The sequence below is a fragment of the Anolis sagrei genome, chromosome 4, assembly GCF_037176765.1.
Source record: "Anolis sagrei isolate rAnoSag1 chromosome 4, rAnoSag1.mat, whole genome shotgun sequence".
In the NCBI taxonomy this organism is placed as follows: Eukaryota; Metazoa; Chordata; class Lepidosauria; order Squamata; family Dactyloidae; genus Anolis; species Anolis sagrei.
Genome location: NC_090024.1, coordinates 234,438,483 through 234,463,108, shown reverse-complemented (window position 1 = coordinate 234,463,108; position 24,626 = coordinate 234,438,483). Strand labels below are relative to the sequence as shown.

The 24,626-nt window shown below is 39.1% G+C and overlaps 1 protein-coding gene across 5 annotated transcripts in view; it reads left to right on the top strand.

The window, feature by feature from the left end:
- Positions 1-24,626, top strand: part of DIDO1 (death inducer-obliterator 1) — a 66,419-nt gene that overhangs the window by 27,461 nt on the left and 14,332 nt on the right. For 4 of the 5 annotated variants that reach the window (XM_060771967.2, XM_060771968.2, XM_060771966.2 and 1 more), the window contains 6 exons: positions 20,169-20,805; positions 21,477-21,636; positions 22,293-22,409; positions 22,685-22,792; positions 23,193-23,328; positions 24,043-24,583. In XM_060771967.2, the coding sequence (XP_060627950.2) occupies positions 20,169-20,805; positions 21,477-21,636; positions 22,293-22,409; positions 22,685-22,792; positions 23,193-23,328; positions 24,043-24,583 (1,699 nt within the window). Of the gene's footprint in view, positions 1-5,011; positions 7,501-20,168; positions 20,806-21,476; positions 21,637-22,292; positions 22,410-22,684; positions 22,793-23,192; positions 23,329-24,042; positions 24,584-24,626 lie in introns of those variants that run through there. The other variant, XM_060771971.2, reaches the window with a different exon arrangement.

The following is a 24,626-nucleotide window of genomic DNA, read 5'->3' as shown; positions in this document are numbered from 1 at the left end:
TCTTGGAGGTTCCCTGTATCTCTGTTAAACCATCAAATACAAATTCTTACCTTAAAACGACTCCTTTCTCCTTCAAGTAGTAGAGATCAACTAGGTATGGGTTATTCCTCTGACTTGCTTTGGAGGTGGCGTGATGTTTAATCCCTGTTCTGTCTGGGTTGGATATGTACAGAAGTCCAAACGATTCATCAGCACCTGATGAAGTGAGACTGGATCTCACATTGATATATGGAACTCTGATATTCACATCAATTCTAATCTCTGAAAGAGCCATTGATATGGTAGAGAGGGGTATATCTCTACAGCATTTGGCGTAGACAATATATCACCATACTAAATTCCAACTGCTTTTGCCACTCTTATACTTCACAAGTGTCTAAAATAATGTCGCCTCTCTGCTCTATCCCTAGGGTGAGTACTGATGACCCCATGTCCTTGGGATGGTCTTTGTGCTGCAGTGCCTGAGTATCAGTGTTCATTTTCCTTAAAAACAAACCAATACCCTGTACCCTCATCTAATTTTAACTGGGTGCTAAGTATATAGTATGCTTTACCAACTAGACTAGTTCTCCTTGCTAGATAGTTTTTTCTTATTCATAGAAGCCATCATACAGTTTGATTTATTTTATAGTTCTACTCAGTGATAGCAAAAATGATTAGTGGGATTCATAGCACGTCAAGCCAACACAATATTTGTGTTCTGAGAGAAACTGGAATTGGAAGAATGGGGAATAGTCTTGGTGGCACCATGCACTTTCCTCTGGGCAAAACAATATGGAAATGAAGATTTCTCGTGCCAAATTCCTTCTATATGGAAGGCAGTTGTGGACATTAAAAGAAAGAGGGTGTAGCTTCAGTTTATATTCTGTTAAGGTGGCCAATTATATTAATCTTAGCACCAAATTGAATTGCTAGGAAGAAAAGTTTGGAAATTATTAGAGCTGCATTTGCATAAACCCATAAACTCTGAACTCTGTCAGGAAGACTTATGAAAGTAATTGGATTTTTGCACCCTACTTTGCCCTTTTTCAAAGATCTTAGGTATGATATTTGCCAGGGTCTGGTGCACCATTAAATGTAATGCATACCCTAAATTTCAAAATCCTGAAACTAAAAAAGCATTTGCTGGTGAATATAATGCAGCATCATAATATTATTTGGTTTGTACAGAGCATAAAAGCCAGAGAAAGCAAAATGCTCCCTTACCTTCCTCTTGCCACAGTCAGAGCTGGGGCAGATTGAAAGAAAGTCTGTCTGATAACAGCAAGAGAATGATGGCCCCAATGGCACAGGCTGCATTGGGCAATATCTGAGGGGCTCGTGGGTAGAGCATGGATTCCTCTGCCTGGGGCTATTCCACTGCCTGCCTCCCTGGCGACAGTCCCAGCAGTGCAAGCCAAAGTCACAACAAGGAGGTAGGCAGGCAAGGGGAAGCCATGCCCTCGGTTTGCCTGCCTGTCCTCACACCCACTGTGGCCTACTTGCCTCCCTCCTTCGACCTCCTTTCCCTCCTCTTCCTGGGCTCAGGCGACTGGTTCCTGGCTCCGATCCCAAGATCCCAGTGCATCCGAAGGCATACCAACCAGCCGGCTTCCTCGAGAAGGAGATGTGGTGCGTGCTTGCCCTTTGTTCACCCAGCCCAGGATCCTGCCCTCATGGTAGCCACACCTGAAACAGCTAAAGGGGTGATGATTCTCCAGCAGCATCGGGGTGGGGTGGGGGGCTTATGCAAACATGATTGAAATGTACCATTGAATTTAATGCATACTTGTAATTTTGGCAACTTAATTTAGCCAAGAAAGGTGAGCATTAGACTCAAGTAAATGTGACTTTTTATATTGTCCCAGTTTATCATCACAGCAGCAAGGCAGATCATGATCTTCCCCTCAAACAGTTCTTTTTAATTCCTACTTAATTGGAGTACTGGGACAGAAAATATCATTTCAAAATCCTTAACATACACTGTTTTAAGACCAAAACAAAGATAATACATATCTGGTTCTGTAGGTTTGTTGCTAAGTTGAATTTGTTTCTAAGTTGGAACAGGTACATTTTTAAGTGTAATGCCAGCCAAAAATAAACATATTAGCTTTGTATAGCATAGGGAAGGGTTAAACACCCCCGTGGTGTTTGTTTTGCTATGTGTGCCCCTGTTCAGAAGATTTTGCCTCACTTTCTGTGATAATTGGATTTTGAAAAATTTGGCTTGTGGATTGGGGATCAAGCTTCAGCAGAGACGCCTTTTCCCCATGATAATATCTCTTTTAAGGAGTAGAATTCCCTTCCTTTTGAGGGGTAAAGTTCTCTCACATCCTGTTGTCTCACCCCCATTCTTAACTGTGAGTGGTTTGTAAATCAGATGCTTGTAACTCTGGGACTGCCTGTATTAGCAAACATATTAGAAAGTGAAATAATAGCTGCAAGAACCTTAAGTTGAAAACTAGTGAAAAAAGTCTGAGCCACCTACTGGACAAAAACATCTCTTAATTTATGTTGTTTTCATAGGCTTGAGTCTGACCCCTTACAATTAAAATATCAATTTTACGATTATAACTTAGTGTGTTACTTGAACAGCCCAACTACTTTTCCTAGACATCTGGAGAAAAAAAGTGGTTGATGACAGACTGGAGCAACATTTTAGATTTCTTTTTTTGACTTATTTTTCATTTCATAAAACTAGAAATATATAAAAATATTGGATTGAAAATCTATTTTATCATAACAGCAATTAATAAGATTAAGAGTAAGAAATTAGAAATCCTCCACAGACAAAAGGAGGATTACAAGTTACTCGTTCACTAAAAAAGCACATTTTTAATTAATCCAGCACTTATCTACCTTTATTTCTAATTAAGTGAAAACAGTTTTTTACAATGAGAGTGCAGACACGGTAGGTGCCTTCCAGACATTAGATTGCAGCTCCCTGGATTCCTTTATTGTTGGATATGTTGGCTTAGACTGTTGGGACTTGCATGCGGTTCTTTCTGGAATCTACATGATTCCTGTTCCTGAGATACAGGAGAGAATAATGTAACATTAAGTGAATATATTTCATTGATTATAAGGCACACGTTTCCCCATTTTAAGAAATCCAAAAATTGGGTGCCATGCAGTTGATGGCACTTTAGATTCATGGGAGTTGGAGTCACTGAAACGGGGGGGGGGGTTCATTTACCTTGGGTAGAGGAGAAGGAATGACTATCAGTTCCCCAGTCCAGCTGAGGTAAGCGCCACTTCTGCCCCCCCCCCCCTCCACAAATGGGCATATAGAGTCTGTGGGCTTATTGGGGAGGCATCAGAAGCTGGAAGTGGTGCTTAGCCCAGCCAGACTGCCTGAGAACAAAATGGTGGGGGCTGGCAGAGCTGTCCCTCTTCCTGGCAGATCCTCCTCTGTACCCAGGGGCAAGACTGCCAGAGAAGCAGGAAAAATGGGGGGGGGGGGGGGGGAATCTTAAGAATGTTGTTCTTTTTTCTAAAATTAATGTTTCAAAGGTGGTGGGGATGGCATACATTTGATGGTGCCCTGGATTCAGTAAAATGAATGGCCTTTGCTACTTCCAAGTTAAGGACCATTCCTAGATTGCCTCCTTGAAAAATAAAAATAATGGGCTGTTGCAAATGACTTTGTCACGGTGAACAACGTGCAGGCTTTCTTTGGGAAAGTCTAGGACTATGCAGCGTTATTTTATCTTACGCTTCTAATTTTGTTACTTTTCTGTAAAAGACACAGTAAGCCTTGTTCAAATGTTTTGCTTTTCAGCAGGAATGGGAGATCCTGCAACTCTCAATATAATGTTGTACTCCATCTTGAATCTGTCCAAGCCTGCACATACAGTTGCAGGGATAATAGGCTTTGTAGTGAAACATAAATCTAGAGCAGGAATTGACATCTGCCATGGGTATGAGACATTACTTTCGCTATTGGGTTAGCTGTGCTAAAACCAGAAGTGACATGACACCACTTGTATTATTTTCTTAAGGGGTGGGAATTTTTTTGTTTGCGTGTTCGCTTGGCCTAGATGATGTCATGGAGCATGGGAGGACAATTTGGTGACTAAAACCATGATTTCGGGCTATGCTGTTGGAAATGTCTTGGGGAAATACTAAGGACTACACAAAAGGGTTCCAGCGGCGACACGTGATCCACAAATCGCATTCCCTGCTCCTGGTCCAGAGGGTTACAAGTTCCTCAACTCTCCATAATATTTGAATGGGCCTAAATTCAAGGGAATCTATTGGTTGCATAACCAGGATAGAAAATACCCACCTATAGACACATGCACAGAATCTAGGTGTTCCAGCCTTGCTCCACTGATGACTACCTCTTGTAATGTCAAAGGGCTGCCTTGCACGACCTTTGAAAGAACCAAAAGTAAAGAAGGCACTTTACTTGGATAGCCAGGGAGAAAAGCAAGAGACCAACCATGTTCTCAGAATGTAGCCTGACTATAAAGGCGTGTTCTGAGAAATTATTGCTCTGTCTATCAGTACAAAAAGAGAGAACATATAAATTGCATTTCTTCAGAAATCAAAGAACTTCAAGTTGAAGCATGGCATATCAGTTTTCTAATCACACAGGTCTTTAGATGAGAGTTTTTAAGTCAAGAAGTAATAATGGAAAAGGAGTTTCTAATGACCTTTGTTCTTTTTTCAATGGAACTCTTAATGTTCTGTATCTTAAAGTGCATGTGGAATCATACTATGGGACAGATACATGAAACTAGACATAAGTCTGATATATCAAATTTTAGTTTGTAATTAGATACATGGTTATTAAAAGTTCCGCTGGGGAAATTAACAGAGGCAAGTTCTCATCTGGACAAGACCTCTATCAAAATGGAGGCAGCGGAGTGATGTCGCTATGTGTCTCACTTCCCAAGTTTTCACTGGAATTAAGGATAATTGACAAATTAATGTTTTCTGTGTGATGCTGTTTAGTGTTTTACGTCATCGCTTTCTTCAGATGAATGATTAATCAAAACTCTTCCTCCCCCCCTCCTTCAAATGAAAGGGATTCTCCATGCTGCTGTCTCCATGTTTCCTCCAGTGCTAGATGCAAAGGAACAGATCTAGACTACTGTGGTGGCTTCTGGCTGTGCCTGAAAGCAGTGGATGGGAGCTGAAGATGGCTTCTGCAAAGCTACAATTTCAAGTCGTATCCCAAGAAGACTTAAGCGGTGGGCTGCACCACACATTTCACGGGCAGCTTCTAAGTTCATTTGTTTTGGGAGGGAAGTGTATGTAGGCATTTCTTCCCACAGACCAAATGCTGAAATTCTCAATGTCCAAGGAAGACATGCTAGTTTTCATTGTTCTGCAGCAATCGGGGCATTGCAGTTTGATGTCCCATTTTACTTGGTGTCACCTTGGATGATTCAGAGGAAGAAAAACCAGCTGGAGAAGTGGGTGTTCTCCTCTGCTTCTTGTAATTCACCAATTACATATTTGTGGTAAAAACGAATCACACAACATTTTATGTTCCTTCAGATGCATTGAAAACTGAGGGAAACATTCCAGAAACATTTTAGGTTTGCTGTAGCAAACGCTCAGACAAATCTGTGGCTTCTGTCTGCTTTTATGCACTGCTATAAAAGTGGAAAAAAAACTTGCTTCCCTAGCATCATGGTACAAAAGAATAGAGAAGCCACATTTGTTGTCAGTTTAGTGTATATCATGTAAATAGAAATTCTGGGTAGCTAGCGGTAGCTGTGTGAGGTATATATTCATTCCAGGTGACGGTGAATACAAGTGAACCTATTCAGAACCAAGAAGTGACCGTAGGCAACTTGAATTAAGCATGTATTCCCAATTGTCATACTCATTTTAGTCTTATAAGGAAATTCAAACACATAGATAGATCTTGACTGTATGATCAGAATCAAGGTTTAAGGCAAACCATGCTTTGATGGCTAGTTTAAAAAGTGGGTAAGCTATTTAGTTACATTTTCAAAGAAGAGTACCGAAGATGATAAGAAGTAGTAGTCCAGTTCATTAATGCAAACAGAATGAGTAGTTAGTTATGTAGATTTAAAAGCATAGGAAGATCTTTCTTTCCCCTACTGCTGACAGATGAGCTGAGTCAGAATTTGGTGATACATCTAAAGCAAATACTCAGGGCACAGGCGGCTGCTAGAATGCCTTTCAAGCATGCTTATTTAGAAGTACTGAGGCTCTGCAGTGTTGCATGCATCTTCCAGCAGTAAGACCATGCAGAGGCAACACTTGAAGAGCTACAGGTTGTGGTAAGTAATCTTGTAGATATCTACAGTATCTTTCTATCGGCTGTATAAAATTGTTCAGAAGGAGAAAGTTTTGCGACTTTAAATTACCCATCCTGCTATGAAATCAAGCCCATCTTCTGTATTATGGATGGGACTTTTAAGGATTTCAGAGATGCTTAAAACATATCCATAATAGGTTTTAAAGTAGTGGTGGTGGGGGATGGTTGTTCCTGTAGGGATGCCTGTATTCCTTCTGCAAAAGTTAATGTTTCATTGACCTCATATATCCATCAAAATACTGTTATACAATGACATATCAATGCTGTCACTGCAAAATAGGAAGTTTTTATGATAAACGGCCGGTGCCCATATTTAATTAGGGACTTACCAAAGCTGTGACAGTAGTAAGTGAAGATGTTCTTCAACTTTGACCTAGCAGTAGCCAGATACAGGACTTTTATCAAGTTCTTCCTCTGCACCTTTAGCTCCTAAAAATGTTTGTCTTTTCTTAGGAACAGTTACGGAAATTTCCCTGTGTGAGAGGTTACAAAGTAGAGTAAAATTGGTGAGCCTGTCTGGGTTTTCAAATGAGAATTGGGGGTGTGATCACAATATTCAGCATTGGCATTTTCTAGTCTTATTCTTGAGATAAAATGAAGCTGAAATAAGACTTGGAAGCTGAACACGTTTTTGTATCTGCCTCCTTTGACTTTATCCTTACTGCCTTGTCTAATTCCAAGAGCATGAGAAGTGATCATATAACTTTGGTGACCCATTTCCAATTAAAGGGGAGCGTGTACCCTTCTACGTTTAGCCAATTTGCAATATGTCCTTCTGCCATAATAGAAGTACACATTCGGGATTGTGTGCTCTAAAAGTATTGCAAGCAAACTTAATTCCTGCCTGGGGGAGTACTCTTGGGTGACTCAGAATCATACTTAGGGGACCTGGAAATTCCTAGGGAAAACATTAATTGGCAGTTGCACGTCGTACAATATGACGTGCAAGAGCCTTGTATAATACAGCATTTGTAGCAAAAGCCTCCAAAGTTGTCAAGGAATTGATCACCTAAAGAGATATCCTATCAAATGAAAAAAAGCAGTAAAGGACTTGTACATAATAGTAACATTTTAACATAGTATGCCATGGTTTGTGCATGATGTCTTGTTAAAATTTATTCTGTATCCTATATTACAAAACTAATGAGGCCTCCTGCACTAATAGAAGCATCTCTATTAAACAACCTAATAAATTCCCTGTATGCCTGTTAATAGACAAACCTGTCAATATCTTTTCGTGTTCTTGCATGAATTACTACTTTTTAAAGGTGGTTCTTCATATAAACAGCTCTTACAGGTTTTAGGATCATGGAGTTGGAAGAGATCTCGTGGGTCATCCAAACCATCCCCTTCCAAGAAGCAGGAAAAACGCATTCAAAGTACCCCGACAGATGACTTATTCAGCCTCTGTTTAAAAGCCTCCAAAGATGGAGCCTCCACCACACTCTAGAGCAGAGAGTTCCACTGTTGGAACAGCTCGCTGTTAGCAAGTTCTTCCTCATGTTCAGGTGGAATCTCCTTTCCTGTAGTTTGAAGTCTGCTCCATGTCCTAGTCTCCATGGCAGCAGTAAACAAACCTGCTCCCTCCTCCCTATGACTTCTCACATATTTATTATACATGGCTATCATGCCTTCTCTCAGCCTTCTCTTCTGCAGGCTAAATGTGCCTAGCTCTTTAAGCCACTCATATGGCTTGTTTACTTTGTTTCGTACATTATATCATGGCTGCAGTTTCAACAAAATTAATGCAGTAGGTGCAACAAGCAGGATTACAATCCTGTTATGTTTCTATTTGACACTTCAGCAAACTAGTTATTCCTATAATAAAAAAAGTCGTTTTTTCTATACACCATCCCCATGTGAGTGGTTGGTAATGCCGTGATCAGATGAAAGCACTGCACTATGAATAAGAAGCGCCACTGTCACTGGGTGTTTTGTTGGCATGGGCTACCAACATACAACATTCTTGCCACTGTGGAAACAGTTGGCAGAACAGAAATAACCTTTTCCTGCCTGATGGCCACAAGCTCACATTTGAAACCAGACACAGCTAATGACAGTGACCTACTCCATACAGACTCAAAAACATCGCTGCATAAAAGGAACTTGGTTGCTTTTACAAATTACAAAGGTGTGGCTTTCAATTTTAAATAAAATTCTGTCTTAAATAACAGGATAAATCTAGTGGGCATTTCCCCTCAGCCTTAATAGATGTCAGTGCTATTGTGATTATTTACCTTTATAACTGATCGTTCTGAATTATGACTAAATACATTTTGCGTGTAGAAGGCACACTTAAGTTATGGTTTAGCACAGGTCTGCATGAATTGTCAGTAGTGAGGGGCAAAAATTAAAATATGTGAAACCTCTTCTGATGGCAGATTGGTTTTTAGCACCTCACTTTCCAAGTAAAGGCCGAAGAAGAAGGGGAAGGCTTGCCAGTTTGCCAGCCTCTGGAACAGCATGAAACCTGTGAAGGGTCAAATCGGCCCTTCCTCTGCCTGCCTTCTATGGGCTGCAGGGAAATCCTTTGCAGGCTGCATCAAGCCTCTGGGCCTTAAGTTGTGCAAGACACTAACAATCCTGGCCCTACACACATTCTGAACTTTGTATGCTCATTCTCCCCCTTCATACTTACATGCAGCTTCTACATCAGATTAACCATACCTTCCATTATATCAGTGGTTCTCCACCTGTGGGCCCCCAGATATTTTGGCTTTCAACTCCCAGAAATCCTGTAGGCTAAATACCTGGGGACCCACCGGTTGAGAACCACTGCATTATATGTTCCCAGAACTGGGTGTTAACTATGATTAGTTAAACCATTTTGGTGGCTGAAACTAACCATAGTTAGGATGAATTCATTAAGTTCAAGGAATTAAATGGCTAAATAAAGCAGTACTAAAATGCAAACTTAGACCACATAATGAGGAGAATGGAAGATTGTGTACATCTCATTGGCAAGATTTCTTCACATGTTAATAAGTTTACTAAAACATATTTAAGTGTGATCTGTGTGTCCACAGGACCGATGCCCACAGTTTCATGTATCCACGTCTGAAAAAATATATCCCCCCCCCCCCCCAAATGTGTGTTCTGTAAAGCCATATAGGGCTTTATAGGTCAAAAGCAGCACTTTGTGCCCAGAAACAAGTTGGCAGCAAGTGGAGCTGTTGCAGCAGGAGAGCTTAGTTTTAACACCATTAAGCTCAAGAATGATGTAGAAAATACCGGAGAGCTGATGGGCTTTTTAAAGACAGTATAGGGTAACATTTGGCTGCAGCACTTAGTGTGGCTGTTCTTTGAACAAAATTCCATGCCTTTTGTCAATTCTATAAATTGTTTCTTGCACAGGCAAAAATGCCAACATATTCTTGCCTATATTATGGGCCAGTCTTGAAGAGGGATCAGGAATGACATAAAAACTGCCTGGATTTGTTTAAGTCCACTGTAATGTCTCCAGTGGTGGAGGTGAGCCCTGAAGTCATTTTTGGGTTTACGGCAATCCTAAGGTGTACCTGTCATGGGGTTTCCTTTGCATTATTTGTTCCAAGAGGCTTTTAAACCTTCCTGTGAAGCTCAGGGTAAGATTAGGCCAAGGTTACCCAGGCGGTGTCCGTGGTCATAATTAAGAGCTCATTCCATTCACTATACCATGTGGGTTATCTTATCTCTAGATAGTCTTAGCTGTGTTTCTGTTTGTACCCAAAAAGGTATGATCAGACTTCATTGGATAGATCACTTGGTTGTTGTTGTTGTTCAGTCATCTCCGACTCTTCGTGACCTCATGGACCAGCCCACACCAGAGCTCCCTGTCGGCCGTCACCACCCCCAGCTCCTTCAAGGTCAGTCCAGTCACTTCAAGGATGCCATCCATCCATCTTGCCCTTGGTCGGCCCCTCTTCCTTTTACCTTCCACTTTCCCCGGCATAATTGTCTTTAGGCTTTGCTGTCTCCTCATGATGTGGCCAAAGTACTTCAACTTTGTCTCTAGTATCCTTCCCTCAAATGAGCAATCGGGCTTTATTTCCTGGAGGATGGACTGGTTGGATCTTCTCTCAGTCCAAGGCACTCTCAGAACTTTCCTCCAACACCACAGTCCAAAAGCATCTATCTTCCTTCGCTCAGCCTTCCCTAAGGTCCAGCTCTCACATCCGTAGGTTACTATAGGGAATACCATGGCTTTGACTATGCGGATCTTTGTTGCCAGTGTGATGCATCTACTCTTTACTATTTTATCGAGATTGGACATTGCTCTCCTCCCAAGAAGTAAGCGTCTTCTGATTTCCTGGCCACAGTCTGCATCTGCAGTAATCTTTGCACCTAGAAATACAAAGTCTGTCACAGCCTCCACATTTTCTCCCTCTATTTTCCAGTTGTTAATCATTCTTGTTGCCATAATCTTGGTTTTTTTTATGTTTAGCTGCAACTCAGCTTTTGCGCTCTCTTCTTTCACCTTGATTAGAAGGCTCCTCGGCTCCTCCTTGCTTTTCGGCTACCACTAGGTTACCATTTGCTATATTCCAGAGATCAAGAGTGATAATGGACATTCAACTCTAATGTCACATACACCATTAGTAACAAATATTTCCACACCCCTTCCTGGAGAATCTCTAAAGACTGCTATGCAAAAGTGCAAGACAGCACTCCTTTTTCTCTTTTTACTATTGCTGTGGCCAAAACTCCAACTCTGATTAACATTGCAGACAAAAATGTGTTCTCTACTGTCAACTACAGGTTTACCGTAACAGTTTCAGCTGGAATTGTAGTACACTCTAAATGCTTTATGCAGACAAAAAAAAGCCTATCTCTTGCAAGAAGCATAGAGTAATTCCTTACCCAAAAATGTGCTCTGTTTTTATTATAAAACATTTTCTAGAAGTCAGTGTTTACAGAAAATTTTATGATTTCTAAGTTATTACTTGTGATGAGCACTACAGTTTTCTAGACCATATATTTGAGTGAGTGCTCAACAAGGAAATCCCGTTGGTGTTTTTTTTAAAGCTTAGTTGGTTTATTTTACTTCTAGATAACTAGGTTATTCTGTGAATAGGGAAACAGATCTGAAAATACGGCTTCCCTGTATTTGGGTACTACTTAGCAATAATAACCTTTCTGAGATTTACCTAATGGGCCATTGGCAGCTATCCATGAATCCATTGGCAGCATTTTAACAGTTATTGAAAACAAACATGAGCTATTCAGTTGTTTTTATATAGTATATACTTGAGTCGTTTGTTCTTTTGTGTATACACGTCTAAATTCTTCAATGTTGCAAGCAAATTCCTAAAGCCCCCTCCCCATTTTTCAGAAAAAGGAGATGAAAGTAGAAATCCTCTTTTAGGATGAGTCATTCCTCCCGATCTACTTGTAGGACACATTTACATGCTTAGCCTTTGGAAGAGACAGGCAACAGTGAGCTTGAGCTTGGCAGGTGCCATCAAATATTGGAGCTTCCTTCTCCCCTTCAAAACTTCCTGCCTGCAAAGTTTCCTGCAACTGCTCTTTGTACTACCTGCTTTGGGCTGCTGGTCTGCTATTGCGACTGTTTCCCGAAACCCCCACCCCACCTCCCTTTCTGAAAGGAGCACAACATGAGTAGAAGTAATGTGAGACCTCATCTGTTTTGGCTTTAAAAGAAGCGTACTTGGTGCCTAAAGGTAGTGCCTGCTTTTTCTTCTGCTCTGTTTTTGTCCTCTGTGTGTGTATGCTGGTAATGGGGAGTGTTGTTTGTGTCCCAGCACCACTATTGATGAGGATTCACTCTTGCTGTGCAGGGCACAGGTACAGTGCAGGAGAGTGCAGAAAAGCCAACCACACAAGAATCTGCCACCCCCTGTTAGGGAAAAACACATTTCTCATTGGGATTTGATACACAGAAGTAGTGTCTGGTCAAGTCTCATTTCTCCCATGTTTGGCTTCACACTTCTCTTTTTATCTCTTTTAACTAATATTACCTAAATCAGGCTGTTGATGTTTCTTGAAATTTTAAGAAGAAAACATTTCCTGCCATGGGCTTTTAGTCACCTCACACCCATGGGACTAGATAGGTTAAAGGTCCAATCCAGTTTAATTTCATTCAGCTCTATGTCAGGCAATTAAAAACTGCTTGCAACAAACACTCTTCTAAAGAAGTAACACATTTGAATTTCCAAGGCACACTGAAGCAAAAAAGATCTTATGGATCTATTGCTTTATCCAGAATACTTTATCCAGAATACTGAAATCATCTACATGAGTGGCTGAGATGATACACAGAAGTAGTGTCTGGTCTTTGCCTTCTGTTGGTTCAATATACACAAGCTTTGTTTTATGTACAAAAATATTGTATATAAAATTATCTTCAGGCTATGTGTGTAAGGTATATTGTTGTTCATTCGTTCAGTCGTCTCCGACTCTTCGTGACCTCATGGTGTATATGAATGCAAAAAAAGTCAACATTGATAACTTGGGAAGGCTGCTTTTGATGATCAAATCAAAATTAGATTTTATTTACTTAAGCAAGGACATTTCTCTGTCATACCGTGTCTCTTCTGAATTTTTCAGTTGCCATAACTAAAATTGATCTTTTTCACATAATCGGTTGGCTGGTTAAAAACTGTACTCTCATTTTCATTATGTACAGTAACATTTACAGGTATTGTGTATCTTATTCCTTCAGCTGCTTAAATGGAAAAGCAATGCAAAGCTCAATCCTGTTGATGTTCAGGTTGAAAAGGAATCACTTTTACCAAAGGAAAATTTAGCTTGCAGAAACACCATGTCGTGTGAAACTATTTGGTGTCTTATTTCTGAAACAACGAAGAAGCCCCTGGAGGCCTTTCACTATTGAGAATGTTGGAAGGGGAACTGTTTGTGTGTATAAAGCAAAAAAAAAAAAAAGATTTCTGAGTCATTGGTTCCTTCATTGATTGCTATATAGAACATATCCTAGAACAGTCCATATAATTCACAGATCTGAATTTTGTTTTCAGTGGGATTCTGTAGAAAACCCCCACCTCCTGCACAAACAGTGAAGTAGCTGGGTTATGATATTAGTTATTAGGTCAATTGAAAAAGCACAAAATCTGCACGCGTTAAAACAGTCCCTTTCAAAGAACAAAGTGTTCTAAAAATACAATGAACGCGTTCTCTCTCTTGACTGATTTTTTTAAATAAACATTTGCTTGGGCCTGAGATTTATTAGTGCAATATGGAATGTGGATGTCCCTCGAAAATTTGTCGACTATTCTCCACACAAATCTAGATCTAATATTTTCACAAGAAGGAATAGAAAGTTGATTTTTTAAAAAATCCAAATTGGCTTTTCAAAATATTTAAATGTATAGCCACTGTTTGCTAAATGCGTCACATTATAAAGCATGTCTCCCATGGTACATGCTTGGTTACATCCCGATTGGACTACTGTAATGCACTCTACATAGGGCTGTCTTTGAAAAGTGCTCAAAAACTTCAAAGAGTAGCAGCCAGACTGCTAATTGGGGCTGGCTACAGCAAGCGTACAACTCTTCTGTTTCAACAGCTCCATTGGCTGCCAACACTTTTCCGGGCACAATTCAAAGTGCTGGTTTTGACCTACGAAGCCCTATATGGCTCCAGTCCAGGTTATCTGAAGGACCACATCTCTTTCTATGAACCTGGTAAACATCTACGATCTACTGAGGAGGGCCTTCTCTCTGTCCCACTGCATGCTCAAGTGCATTTGGTGGGAACATGGGAAAAGAGGACCTTTTCGGTGGCTGCTCCCAAAGTGGAACTCCCTTCCAAGGGAGACCTGGATGGCCCAATCCTTGCAAAGGGGCAGGCTTTGGGGAGGTTGTAGGTGGGATTGGGGAGTTGGAAGGGGAACTGTGAATTTCAAATGCTCTTTTAAGTATATTTATTATATTTTAATGTGGTTTTTGCTGCACTGTACTTTTTTTTTTAATTTTGTGTTTCACTTTTTAAATTTGACTAAAGTGTGGCATTGTTAGCCACCTGGAGTCCCCATGGGGAGAAAGGCAGAATATAAATTACGGTTACACATCCCCTGAATGACTGTTTGCAGCTTGGGAGTGCTCCTGGATCTGTCTTTCCAAATGTCAGCCCAAGTAGCTGCAATGATCAAAAGTACTTACTACCAGCTTCAGCTGATGTGCCAGCTGTGCCCGTTCCTAGAATGGGAGGACCTAAAGATGGTAGTGTATGATCTGATAGCCTCAAGCTTGGACTTCTGCATAGACTATCTCTGTATCAAGTTTGGAAATACGAACTAAATCAAAACATGGTTTGTGTTCATCTTACTGATGGGTGGGTAACTACTACTACCACTAATTATTTTACTGACTCAAGAACACAGTATGTCGCAGCAAATGAGATCTATATGCTGGATTTCGTATCGCAAAATCACAAGTTGAACACTTCCCAAGTGTCTAGGACTGATGTATTTTTGAATGATGTGCGCAGATCCAAGTAAGGTGGCCTTTTGCAGTTGACAGATCATTATTTTGTCAATGTTTATTGTTTCCAAATGCCAGCTTTTGGCACTGCACCCAGTGTGCTGATGACCACTGGGACCACCTGTACTGGTTTATGCCAGAGCCTTGGCAGTTCGATTTTTTTATTTCTGCCATTTATGTGATTGTACATTTGTATTTTGATTCTGTAGCCCACTTGTCAATGGATGTCCAGCATCAGCAGCATCCACTGTGGTCCTTTTTATGCTGGGCGTCGACTGAGACAGTGTAGACTTTGTTTTTTTTGTTTGCTTCTCCATAGTGCTAATGGGTCAGGTGCTCTTGGTTCCACTCCTCAGCTGAGACCACTCTGGTTTGGGTTGGACCTGCTGGTAGTTACACTACTGCCAGCACAGCTCTCAGCATCCTTGGAGTAGTTAAGCCCCCCACCACGATAAGGTGGCACCCATTTCTTTCTGTATTTACTCTAAATTACTACTGAATCAATTTATTCCAAAATGAGCCATGATTATAACCTGGTGATGTAACTACATTTCTCGAAAGGCATAGTCAGAACCAGGAGATTTGGAAGCCAAGGGAATTCAGAAAATGGCTAGTGCTTTGATTAGATTTTTTAAAAAAACAACCTCCAACAATTCCAGCAGGGAGAACAATTGTTAGATTGTTAACGGGAAGAGAAACGAGGAAAGAAAATTTAAGTGCTTCTACCAAAAGGCATGTTGTAACTGTGCTGAGCAGATTTGCTAAACATGTTGGAGAATTATGTGCAGAAGGCTGAGAAGTGATTTGTTATTTATTTATTTACTTACACTGTTTCTATCCCGCCCATATCAGCTCGAAGGCGACTCAGGACGGCATTGAATGAAGGTGACTCAGGGCGGTTATGAATCAGCTAATAAGCTAAGCTTTACCGAATATAATGATTACAACAGTTGGATGTATAATATAACCATGGCAATACATTGCTGTATTGAAATAGTGTGCTGAATCTCATTATTAGTCCCATCTAAAGTTGACTTATTGAATGAGTATTGACTTACCGGTTACCAGAACCTCTGTATGAAACCCAAGGATATAGTGATCATTAAGAGTGCTTTGACTGTGTATTCCTGTATAGCATGTGGTTGAACTGGATAGCCCTTGTGGTCTCTTCCAACTCGGATTCAATAATTCTATAAATAAGCAAACATAAAATGACATTTGAGACAGTATTTGTATCTAGAAATAAAACCTGGATTTCTAATAACTTTATATTAGTGAATGGTGTATGGGTCTTTGGGCCCACTAACCAATATGCCAAACCAGCATCAAACGTTTAGTCAGATATTGTGCCTTATGTTGTTTAGCATATTCAAGTTATTTTCAATTTATCCTGAACCTCAGGCAAACCCGTCGTCAGATCTTCTTTGCAATAAGTGTTCTAGGGTTTTTTTTTCTTTGCCTCCTGGAGCTGAGTTTGACTTGCCCAAAACCATCCTGTGGATTTCCATGATGGAGCAGGTATTCAAACCCTGGTCTTCTGGAGTCCTAGTCCAGTGTGTAAACCTCTATACCACACTAGCTTTCTCACTGACCTTAGACACATTTATTCCAGCAGAGTTAGCAACATCAATAATCAGCAAGCCTGACTGACCACACATTGTAGTGGTCAGTCAGTAGTGGCAGTAAGGTTCAATGGCTATTTAAGTGGGGAGCAATCTTATCAGTTTATCACTGGCAGTGACCATGAACTAATTATGTCTGGCATCTTAAGATGTCTCAGTTGTGTGCAAGGATGTAAGGTAGCTATAGCCACGGTTTGTAATGTCTCAGTCTTAGCCATACACAATTGTTATTATGGCAAAAGATCGAGCAGGAATTTCTGAAATAATATTTTACCATATAGAGGTTAGAATGATAAAATTGCAACTGAGAACATTAGCGGAGTTGAGATTTATGCTGGATGGCCATCTGTCAGGGGTGATTTGAATGCAATATTCCTGCTTCTTGGCAGGGGGTTGGACTGGATGGCCCATGAGGTCTCTTCCAACTCTTTGATTCTATGATTCTATACTCAATCTATGCCAGCAGAAAAAGAAATGCAACAAAATGCATTTCACAGAAATTTGATGTTGGGGAAGAAGGGAATAAGTCAATATTTCTGAAAGTTTTACCGCTCTCTTTAAGGACCATCCCAAGATACTATAAGTGGTACATTGTGAAGCTTTTGATTTTTCTCTGTAGTTCACTTGTTTTCTAGTAGTGGCCTGGGGGATACGTGCTAATTCACATTTTCTCTTAAAAAATTTAGATTTCCAAATTTGCCTGAACCTTTTAATCACCACACAAGGCTTAATATACATTAACGGCAAATATAAAACCAAATCTCTGATATTTCAAACTCAAGTCTCATAGGTGTATGACATGTTGATAGTGAACTGAAAAATATAAAGATTGATATTAAGTTGTAGAGAAATCAAATTATAGAAATCATATGCACTTTTCCCCACTGCAGCCTTTTGCATATTTACTTGAAATGGAATCTTGAGTTTACGAGGCTTGCTGCCCAGTACGTGTGTCTGGATGCAGCCTTTGCTTCAACTAGCTCTACTTTGATTCCTTAATGTGTAGCTACATTATCAAGGGGCTGTAATATGTAAAAATGTGTTTCACAGTGGACAATTGTTTTGTGACTGCTTGTTAACTTTAACCTTTTGCTTTATAGTTGTACAAGCAGTCACAGTTCATTTGATTCACCTCCCCACCACCACCACCATTAACATACATTAAGGTGATATTGTTACAGTTTGACAATTTTCTTGCAATTCATTAAAACTAGTTTTCATCGAGATTATCTTTTTTTTTCTATTTGTACTACTGCAACCTCAGGTTTACATACATTGGCTTTAACATAACTGTCTATTCCTCACCAAAATCATGTAAAATTTGGCATGTCATGAAGAATGCAAATTGGATCATTCTCCCTATCTGATTTTTTGTTTATAGGGTGCTATTTTGTATGTAGGTGTAGGCATTCATACAATCTTCCACCTTCATTCTAGAATGGTCCAGTGCAGTATCTTCCTTCAACTTTGTTTACAAAACTGAGTTATTACAGCATATGTTTATTGAAGCAGTTTGAGTCACACTGTTGAAAATAATTATTTCATCATCGCAGATCATGACTACATATCTTTTTATTTTATTTTTACTGATGTCTAATTTCCTGTGGTGGTTTTCTAATATTTCAGCAGGCTGGAAAACAAATTCTACTCTAGTTTAGGATCAGAACCAGCATTGAACAAGAACAATATCAAATGGATGCAATATCAATGATGGCTGTTTTATAAACACAAGCAGAACATTTTTCCTTCATGTAATCCCTCACATGTACAATACCAGTGTGAATGTGTCTCTAGACAGGGATTAGATCTAAAGCCTATTTTATGATTGCTGAAGCAAATAAAAATGCAATAACAGAAATGCTTGCAAAATGACCATGCCCTGCTTATTTAATGCTTTTGCACCTAATGGAGATAACAGAGATGAACACATGACCAGTTCAGGTGCAGATATCTTTATTTGAGGCATGCACAAATGTGCATTTAGCAAATTCTTAAGGTTACATGTTGATACAGTGCCATTGCATTCTAGATATATAAAACAAAACTGGTAAAAGCATTATTTTGAGATAATGCAAAATAGTTCTTTAGAGGTTTTGAAGTTAAGATAGTAAATTTGAAACACTTCAGTACTAAGTAATATCTGCACAATTACAAAATGGAGAATTGGAATAAATTCCCCTTTCTGTTGTTACTTTTTCAAAATTGCAAAAGAGAAGGTGGGCTGGCATTTTTTCCTCTTGTGGTTGATTACTTCATTATGCAAAGCAAATACATAAACAACACACACAATAAAATATCAGTAAAGCCCATGTTCCTGTATTAGATTGCCAACTGGAAAGCTAACTATAACACATTATTAAGTGTAATTTGGCGTTACTAGATGAGGTGGTTATGTAAATGAGAGAATGTAGATGTTGCTTGCAAATGAAAAGCAGTAGATTCTGAAATCCTCTCATCTACTCAACCATTTCACCTGGTAGTACAAGCGTACATTGTACTAAACATGATTTCTCATCTAACAGTCTTGCACAATATTAATTCAAAACTCATACTTACATAACTGTGATAACTAAGTTCTTAGAATTTCCTTGTAAGTAGTATGTCCATGTATCAACATCCTTTTTTAAAATGTCACCTGAAATTGTTAATGGAAATGTCATCAAAGAGGAGAAACGTTTCATATTATATTATCTGATTTATTATGGGCGGTGGTGGTTTGCACAAAATCCTGAATCTGTTTACAGAATAATAAAACACAACAAAAATGCAGGCATTTAACCTATGGCAATATTTTTCATATCTGATTTATTATGATTATATCTGATTTATTATGGGTGGTGGTGGTTTGCACAAAATCCTGAATCTGTTTACAGAATAATAAAACACAACAAAACACAGGCATTTAACCTATGGCAATATTTTTCATTTCATGCGTGGTTCTATCCCTACTCATTTGTTAATGGAGTTCTCCATCTCTCTGGCAAAGCTATGGGATTCAACATGTGCATCTCAGTCATCTTTCTTTTTAAGGGTTAAGGCCTGTCAAATTCATGATCCTCATTCAAGGCTTTTGCTATTTCTAGAAGAAATATTTCTGACCACAGTAACATAACTCCTACTGGATTCATGATGCAGGAATAGGTAGTGTGGACATGGTGGACTTTTGTTGGTAGCTCCCATTTTTCAGAATCTGCTTAGGGAGCAGATATGGCTGATGTTGCGAAAAATGGTTCATCAGTTGTTTCCTGCCCATGTTAGGACACTGATTGTTTGTCATATTTAATACAGAAAGAAAAAAAATATGGGGAACATTTAAATTATTTCAATTGTGTGTTCTCTCTTTTCCCTTCACTCCCACAAATCCTGTATGTTGGAGAGTAAAAACTATGAGACTATAGAATTTGTGAAATGTTTTTGTGTTTTGACTGTGCCCACCTTGAGCTATAAGGAGAGGCAGGTAAGAAATAAAATTATTATTATTATTATTATTGGATAGTGTCGTATATACCTACAACTCTGGAAGAGAAGGAGTAAGAAATGATGAAGTTAACACAATACACTAGATTTTAGTTATCAATTTCTTTATACTTACTGTTGTGTGGCTCTTATTATAAAATTTCCTGATGTGTGCAATCTTTGAAGATGGCTCTACTTTTACTTTGAAAACTAAATGATCCATAGGTGAAATAATTCTGTTGTTGCAATGTACCTGTTCTTACTGTAAAATGATTCCCTTTTCTATGCAAAATCAGTGAGCAAATCATGTGCATGTACTCTTGAGCCACATTTGGGGACTTAAATCACATTTTGTGCTTCTTTTTTTACTAGCACAAAAAGAAGAGCGGAAAAATGAAGAGAAATCAGTGGATTCTTCTACAGCATCCAAGAAAATTGTTGTATCAACTTCCATAGTTGAGAGACAAATATCGTCCCAAACTAGAAATCTCCCTCAAAAGAAACCCTCTGCATTTCCTAGTACTTTGGTAACTAAGCACCCAGTTACTAATACGCCAGTAACTAAGCACCCAGTTGCTAATACATCAGTAACTAAGCACCCAGTTGCCAGTACTTCAGTTACTAAGCACCCAGTTGCCAGTACTTCAGGAACTAAGCACCCAGTTGCCAGTACTTCAGGAACTAAGCACCCAATTAAATATTCTGCTGCAGGTTTCAAGGGGGTAATACCTAAAAAATCATCAGCTTCAAGTGGACCACCTACGTCTAGTAATGTTTCAACACCAAAGCCTTCACCTCTATCCTATGGTGCATCTTCTGTTTCCAGAAGGCCAGTTGCCCCGTCTAGCACGGTTGGTGCACTTAGGAAACCCGTAGTGTCTTCTACTTCTTCCCTCACAACATCTTCAACTTCACAGGCCAAATCTTCTGTGAATGCCAGTCAATCACAGCCAAATTCCCAAATTCGTCAAAATATACGAAGATCCCTTAAAGAAATTTTGTGGAAAAGGTAAGATCTAACTTAAGATAGAATGTTTACAAAAGTTGTGGCTGTTTTACTTTTCAAGCAAGGAGCAAACATTCAGTTTTTAATGTCAAAAGAAGCTCTCTCAGGCAATCGCAACTGCCTTTCTACAAACGGATTGGGATTTTTAAAAGGCAGCATAGTATTGTCATATAGGAAACCCGTATCTGTTGGACTTCTGGCACTGCTAATCACCAGTTATCCTGTTTTATCATGAGCAGCAAAGCAGAAGAATTTAAACTTATTTACAGAAGATATCACATAACTGCCAATATTTCACAGGTGAAAACCAGGACACAAGTAGCTGAGCAGTATCAGAATGTGGCCATGATGGCAAACATTAATGAGGAAGAACATGGAAGCTATGGGAGGGAGCAGCAGTTGGCTTTTGCCTGCGTCTACTGTGAAGGCCAAATTATTTTTGCAATTTGAACACTATTTGTAGCAACTGAAACAAACTGAGGACATTAGAGGAAAAGAGAAAAACCGAGAAATTTTAAAAGCAACTAAAAAAGTTAAGATAAGCAGGGACAGTTGGAGGATAGCAATCAAGCTTAGAGATCAGCATATCTATTCTGAAACCCCATAACAGCTTTAGGTAGATTGAGCTATTTATTAGTGAGTATCTTGAGTAAATTTTGTTCTTATTTTGGCAGAGTGAATGACAGCGACGATCTGGTCATGACAGAAAGTGAAGTGGGAAAGATTGCACTGAATATTGAAAAGGAGATGTTTAATTTATTTCATGCTACAGATAATCGTTACAAGAGTAAATATCGCAGTATTATGTTCAACCTCAAGGACCCCAAAAATCAGGTTTGTTTTTAGAAAAACGAGGGAATAACTTCTTTACAACTATTTCATTTGGCTGAGTAACCTATGATATGACTCTCTTCCTAATGTAGATTATGCTTAGAAAGTATGAAAGCTTGGCTAAAAGGTTAAAGACTTCTTTATTTTTTTAAAGGTGTGTATATTCAGGACAAATAAATAGAATGTACTTTTTTTTGGCATTCATCCTTTGTTTTAGATATCTGCCACAATATTTAGCATGAGTATGAATAACTTAAAAAGAGATTTGAGCAATGCTATTCAAGCTATTAATGCCACATTTGATCATTAGCTAGTAGTAATGAGAACTATGGGAAATTCCATATGAAAATGCTTCCAATGTCCCCTTTTACACTTGGACAGAGAATCCTTCATTCCTCTGGCATTCCCCTAGCTGGGAAAGGAACAAGGACCCGAGACACAATGCATGCATAGCATTGGTCTCTTCATATCAGTATCAATAAATTACTCAAATATGCAAAATATTTGTGTATATTGAAGTTGTTAATTTTATTACCCTACAGCTTTTAGGGGAAAATAATAAACTGGATAACATATTTTACTTACCTATTAGACATTTTTGGTTGCTTACACAGTAGGGACTCCTCAATCTGCTAATCAACCCAGTCTTGTCTTTTCAGGGACTTTTCCATCGTGTGCTTCGAGAAGACCTCCCTTTGTCAAGGCTAGTAAGAATGAAGCCAGAAGAACTTTTGTCCAAAGAACTTTCTGTGTGGAGAGAAAAACCAGGCAAAGCAGTAAGTAATACATTTCTGTAGTGTAAAGTAAAGATTATTGATAAGACTGACCTGTTAGTTGCCTGGCACTTAGAAATAACGAATTGCTATGCAATTACCTGCTTAGACTTGTTTTAAATATCTCTGGAGAATTTCAGTTTATGGATTTGTTGGTTTTCTACATAGATTTGCTTACAGCTGGTTGGTGACTTGCTACAGAACAATATTAATGCTTGATTGATAGATTGTGTATATTTGTGTGTACAAATAATTGTTTGGTCTTTTTTTTAAAATAGATAATGGCACCTAGACGTAAAACGTTTGAAAATAAAAAAATAATTGTAAAACAAGAACCCATCCCAGATGTTAACATGGAGGATTCTCCACCAGTATCTGATTCTGATGTAAGTATAAATCTCTTGGGTACCTGTTTACAGCTAATTCTCTATGCATGGTTTGCTGAACCCACTTGTTTTTTCAGAACACATTACTATATAAAATAGTAAGTGTTTTATGTGTTGTTGAATGCTTTCATGGCTGGAATCACTGGGTTGCTGTGAGTTTGCTGGGCTGTATGGCCATGCTCCAGAAGCTTTCTGTCATGTCTTTTGTCCACATCTGTGGCAAATGTTGGTGAAACGTCAGAAGAGAATGCTTCTGGAACATGGCCATACAGTCTGGAAAACTCACAGCAACCCAGTAAGTGTTTTTTTTAACAGGGGCCGAGCCAGTGGATTATTGAGTGTATAGATTAGTGGAAGATCAGCATATCCTCAATATCTGCATTCTATGCATTCCTTTTAGGAGCAGCAAGAATCAGAAAGAAAGGCCCCAGAGAAGATCAGCACTCCTGTTTTGGATGTTTTCAGCAGTATGTTACAGGACACAACAAGTCAGCATCGAGCTCACCTTTTTGATCTGAATTGCAAAATATGTACAGGTATGACATAGATTTATAATAGCACCCAAAGACCATGTGCTAGAAACATGGAAATAATGGTAAAGTTGTTGCTCTTAATATAACCCAGTGCAACAACGTCATCATTGGGTGAATTTCAGTACTTGCTGCATTTTCAGCAAAATTCCACATTTTGAATTGAATATTGTAATATAGTAATTTCCTTTTTATCAGTTAACTTTTACAAAAACCAGGTCTTTTATTTTATTGCAATTAATCTTGATTTTTTAATTGTAGTGTGTAAAACATTTTGGTTTCCTGCCCAATGTTATCTGCTACATAATTGTCAACATTCACACAGAATTTCTCAAAGAAATTCTGTCTTGTTTTTCTTACTATATTCCTATCAAGTGTATAATGTATTTTTCATGTTGGAGATAATTCTGTGCTGTCTTTTAACCTTAAACATGCCTGAAGAGAGCTTACAAAAGAAGATTCTACACATACAAACAAATTAACCAGAGTAAAAACTAATCAGTTTCAGATTTGAAAACATTAAAGCCCAGGAAGAATCTGTCCACCTAAAAATAATCAGGGATAGGATTAGTCAAACCTCTCTAAAGGAGAACTGCCACAAAAAGCCCCATCACTGTCGATTTTATGACCAATGACTCCTTTTTCATGCTCAATTCCAGCATCTGTCCTCCAGACTCCACTGGCTCACAATGATGTATGTTTATTTTGTCTGTTATGCAGGTCAGGTTTCTGCATCTGATGATGAAACACCTGCAAAGAAGTCCAAATTATCTTCTACTAAAAAGGCAGAACCAAAGACAGAGATAAAGCCAAAGTCTGAAAGCTCAGCACCAACAGTTGATATGGAGGCTACAAAGGAAGAAGAACCAGAGAATACCCCAGAACCTGAAGTTGTATCTGCAACTGAAACATTTTCTCAGCCAAGCATGGAAAAAGCTTACATTCCTTTGACTCAAGGACAAACTCACTTAGAACCTTCTCTGTCTAATGAAAGTCCAGTGTATCCCATGTCTTATGCCGTTAATGTTACCACTACTGTGACAGTCTCTGGCAAAGATCCGAGAACTGCCATGAGTGCTTCATCAGCAACCGTTTCTTCTGAGACCTCTGTATTGCCTCCCATCTCTACACCTGACAAATCTTCTGTAGGAGAAAGTAAACCAGAAACGTCAAAATCTGTTTTACCAACTCCAAAGTCAATATTAACTAAGCCATCATCTGACCCAAGATATTTGGCAGGTCCACCATCATTAAATGTTAGGTATGTATCATATTGAAGGAAAATCAATAAGCTTGTAGCATCC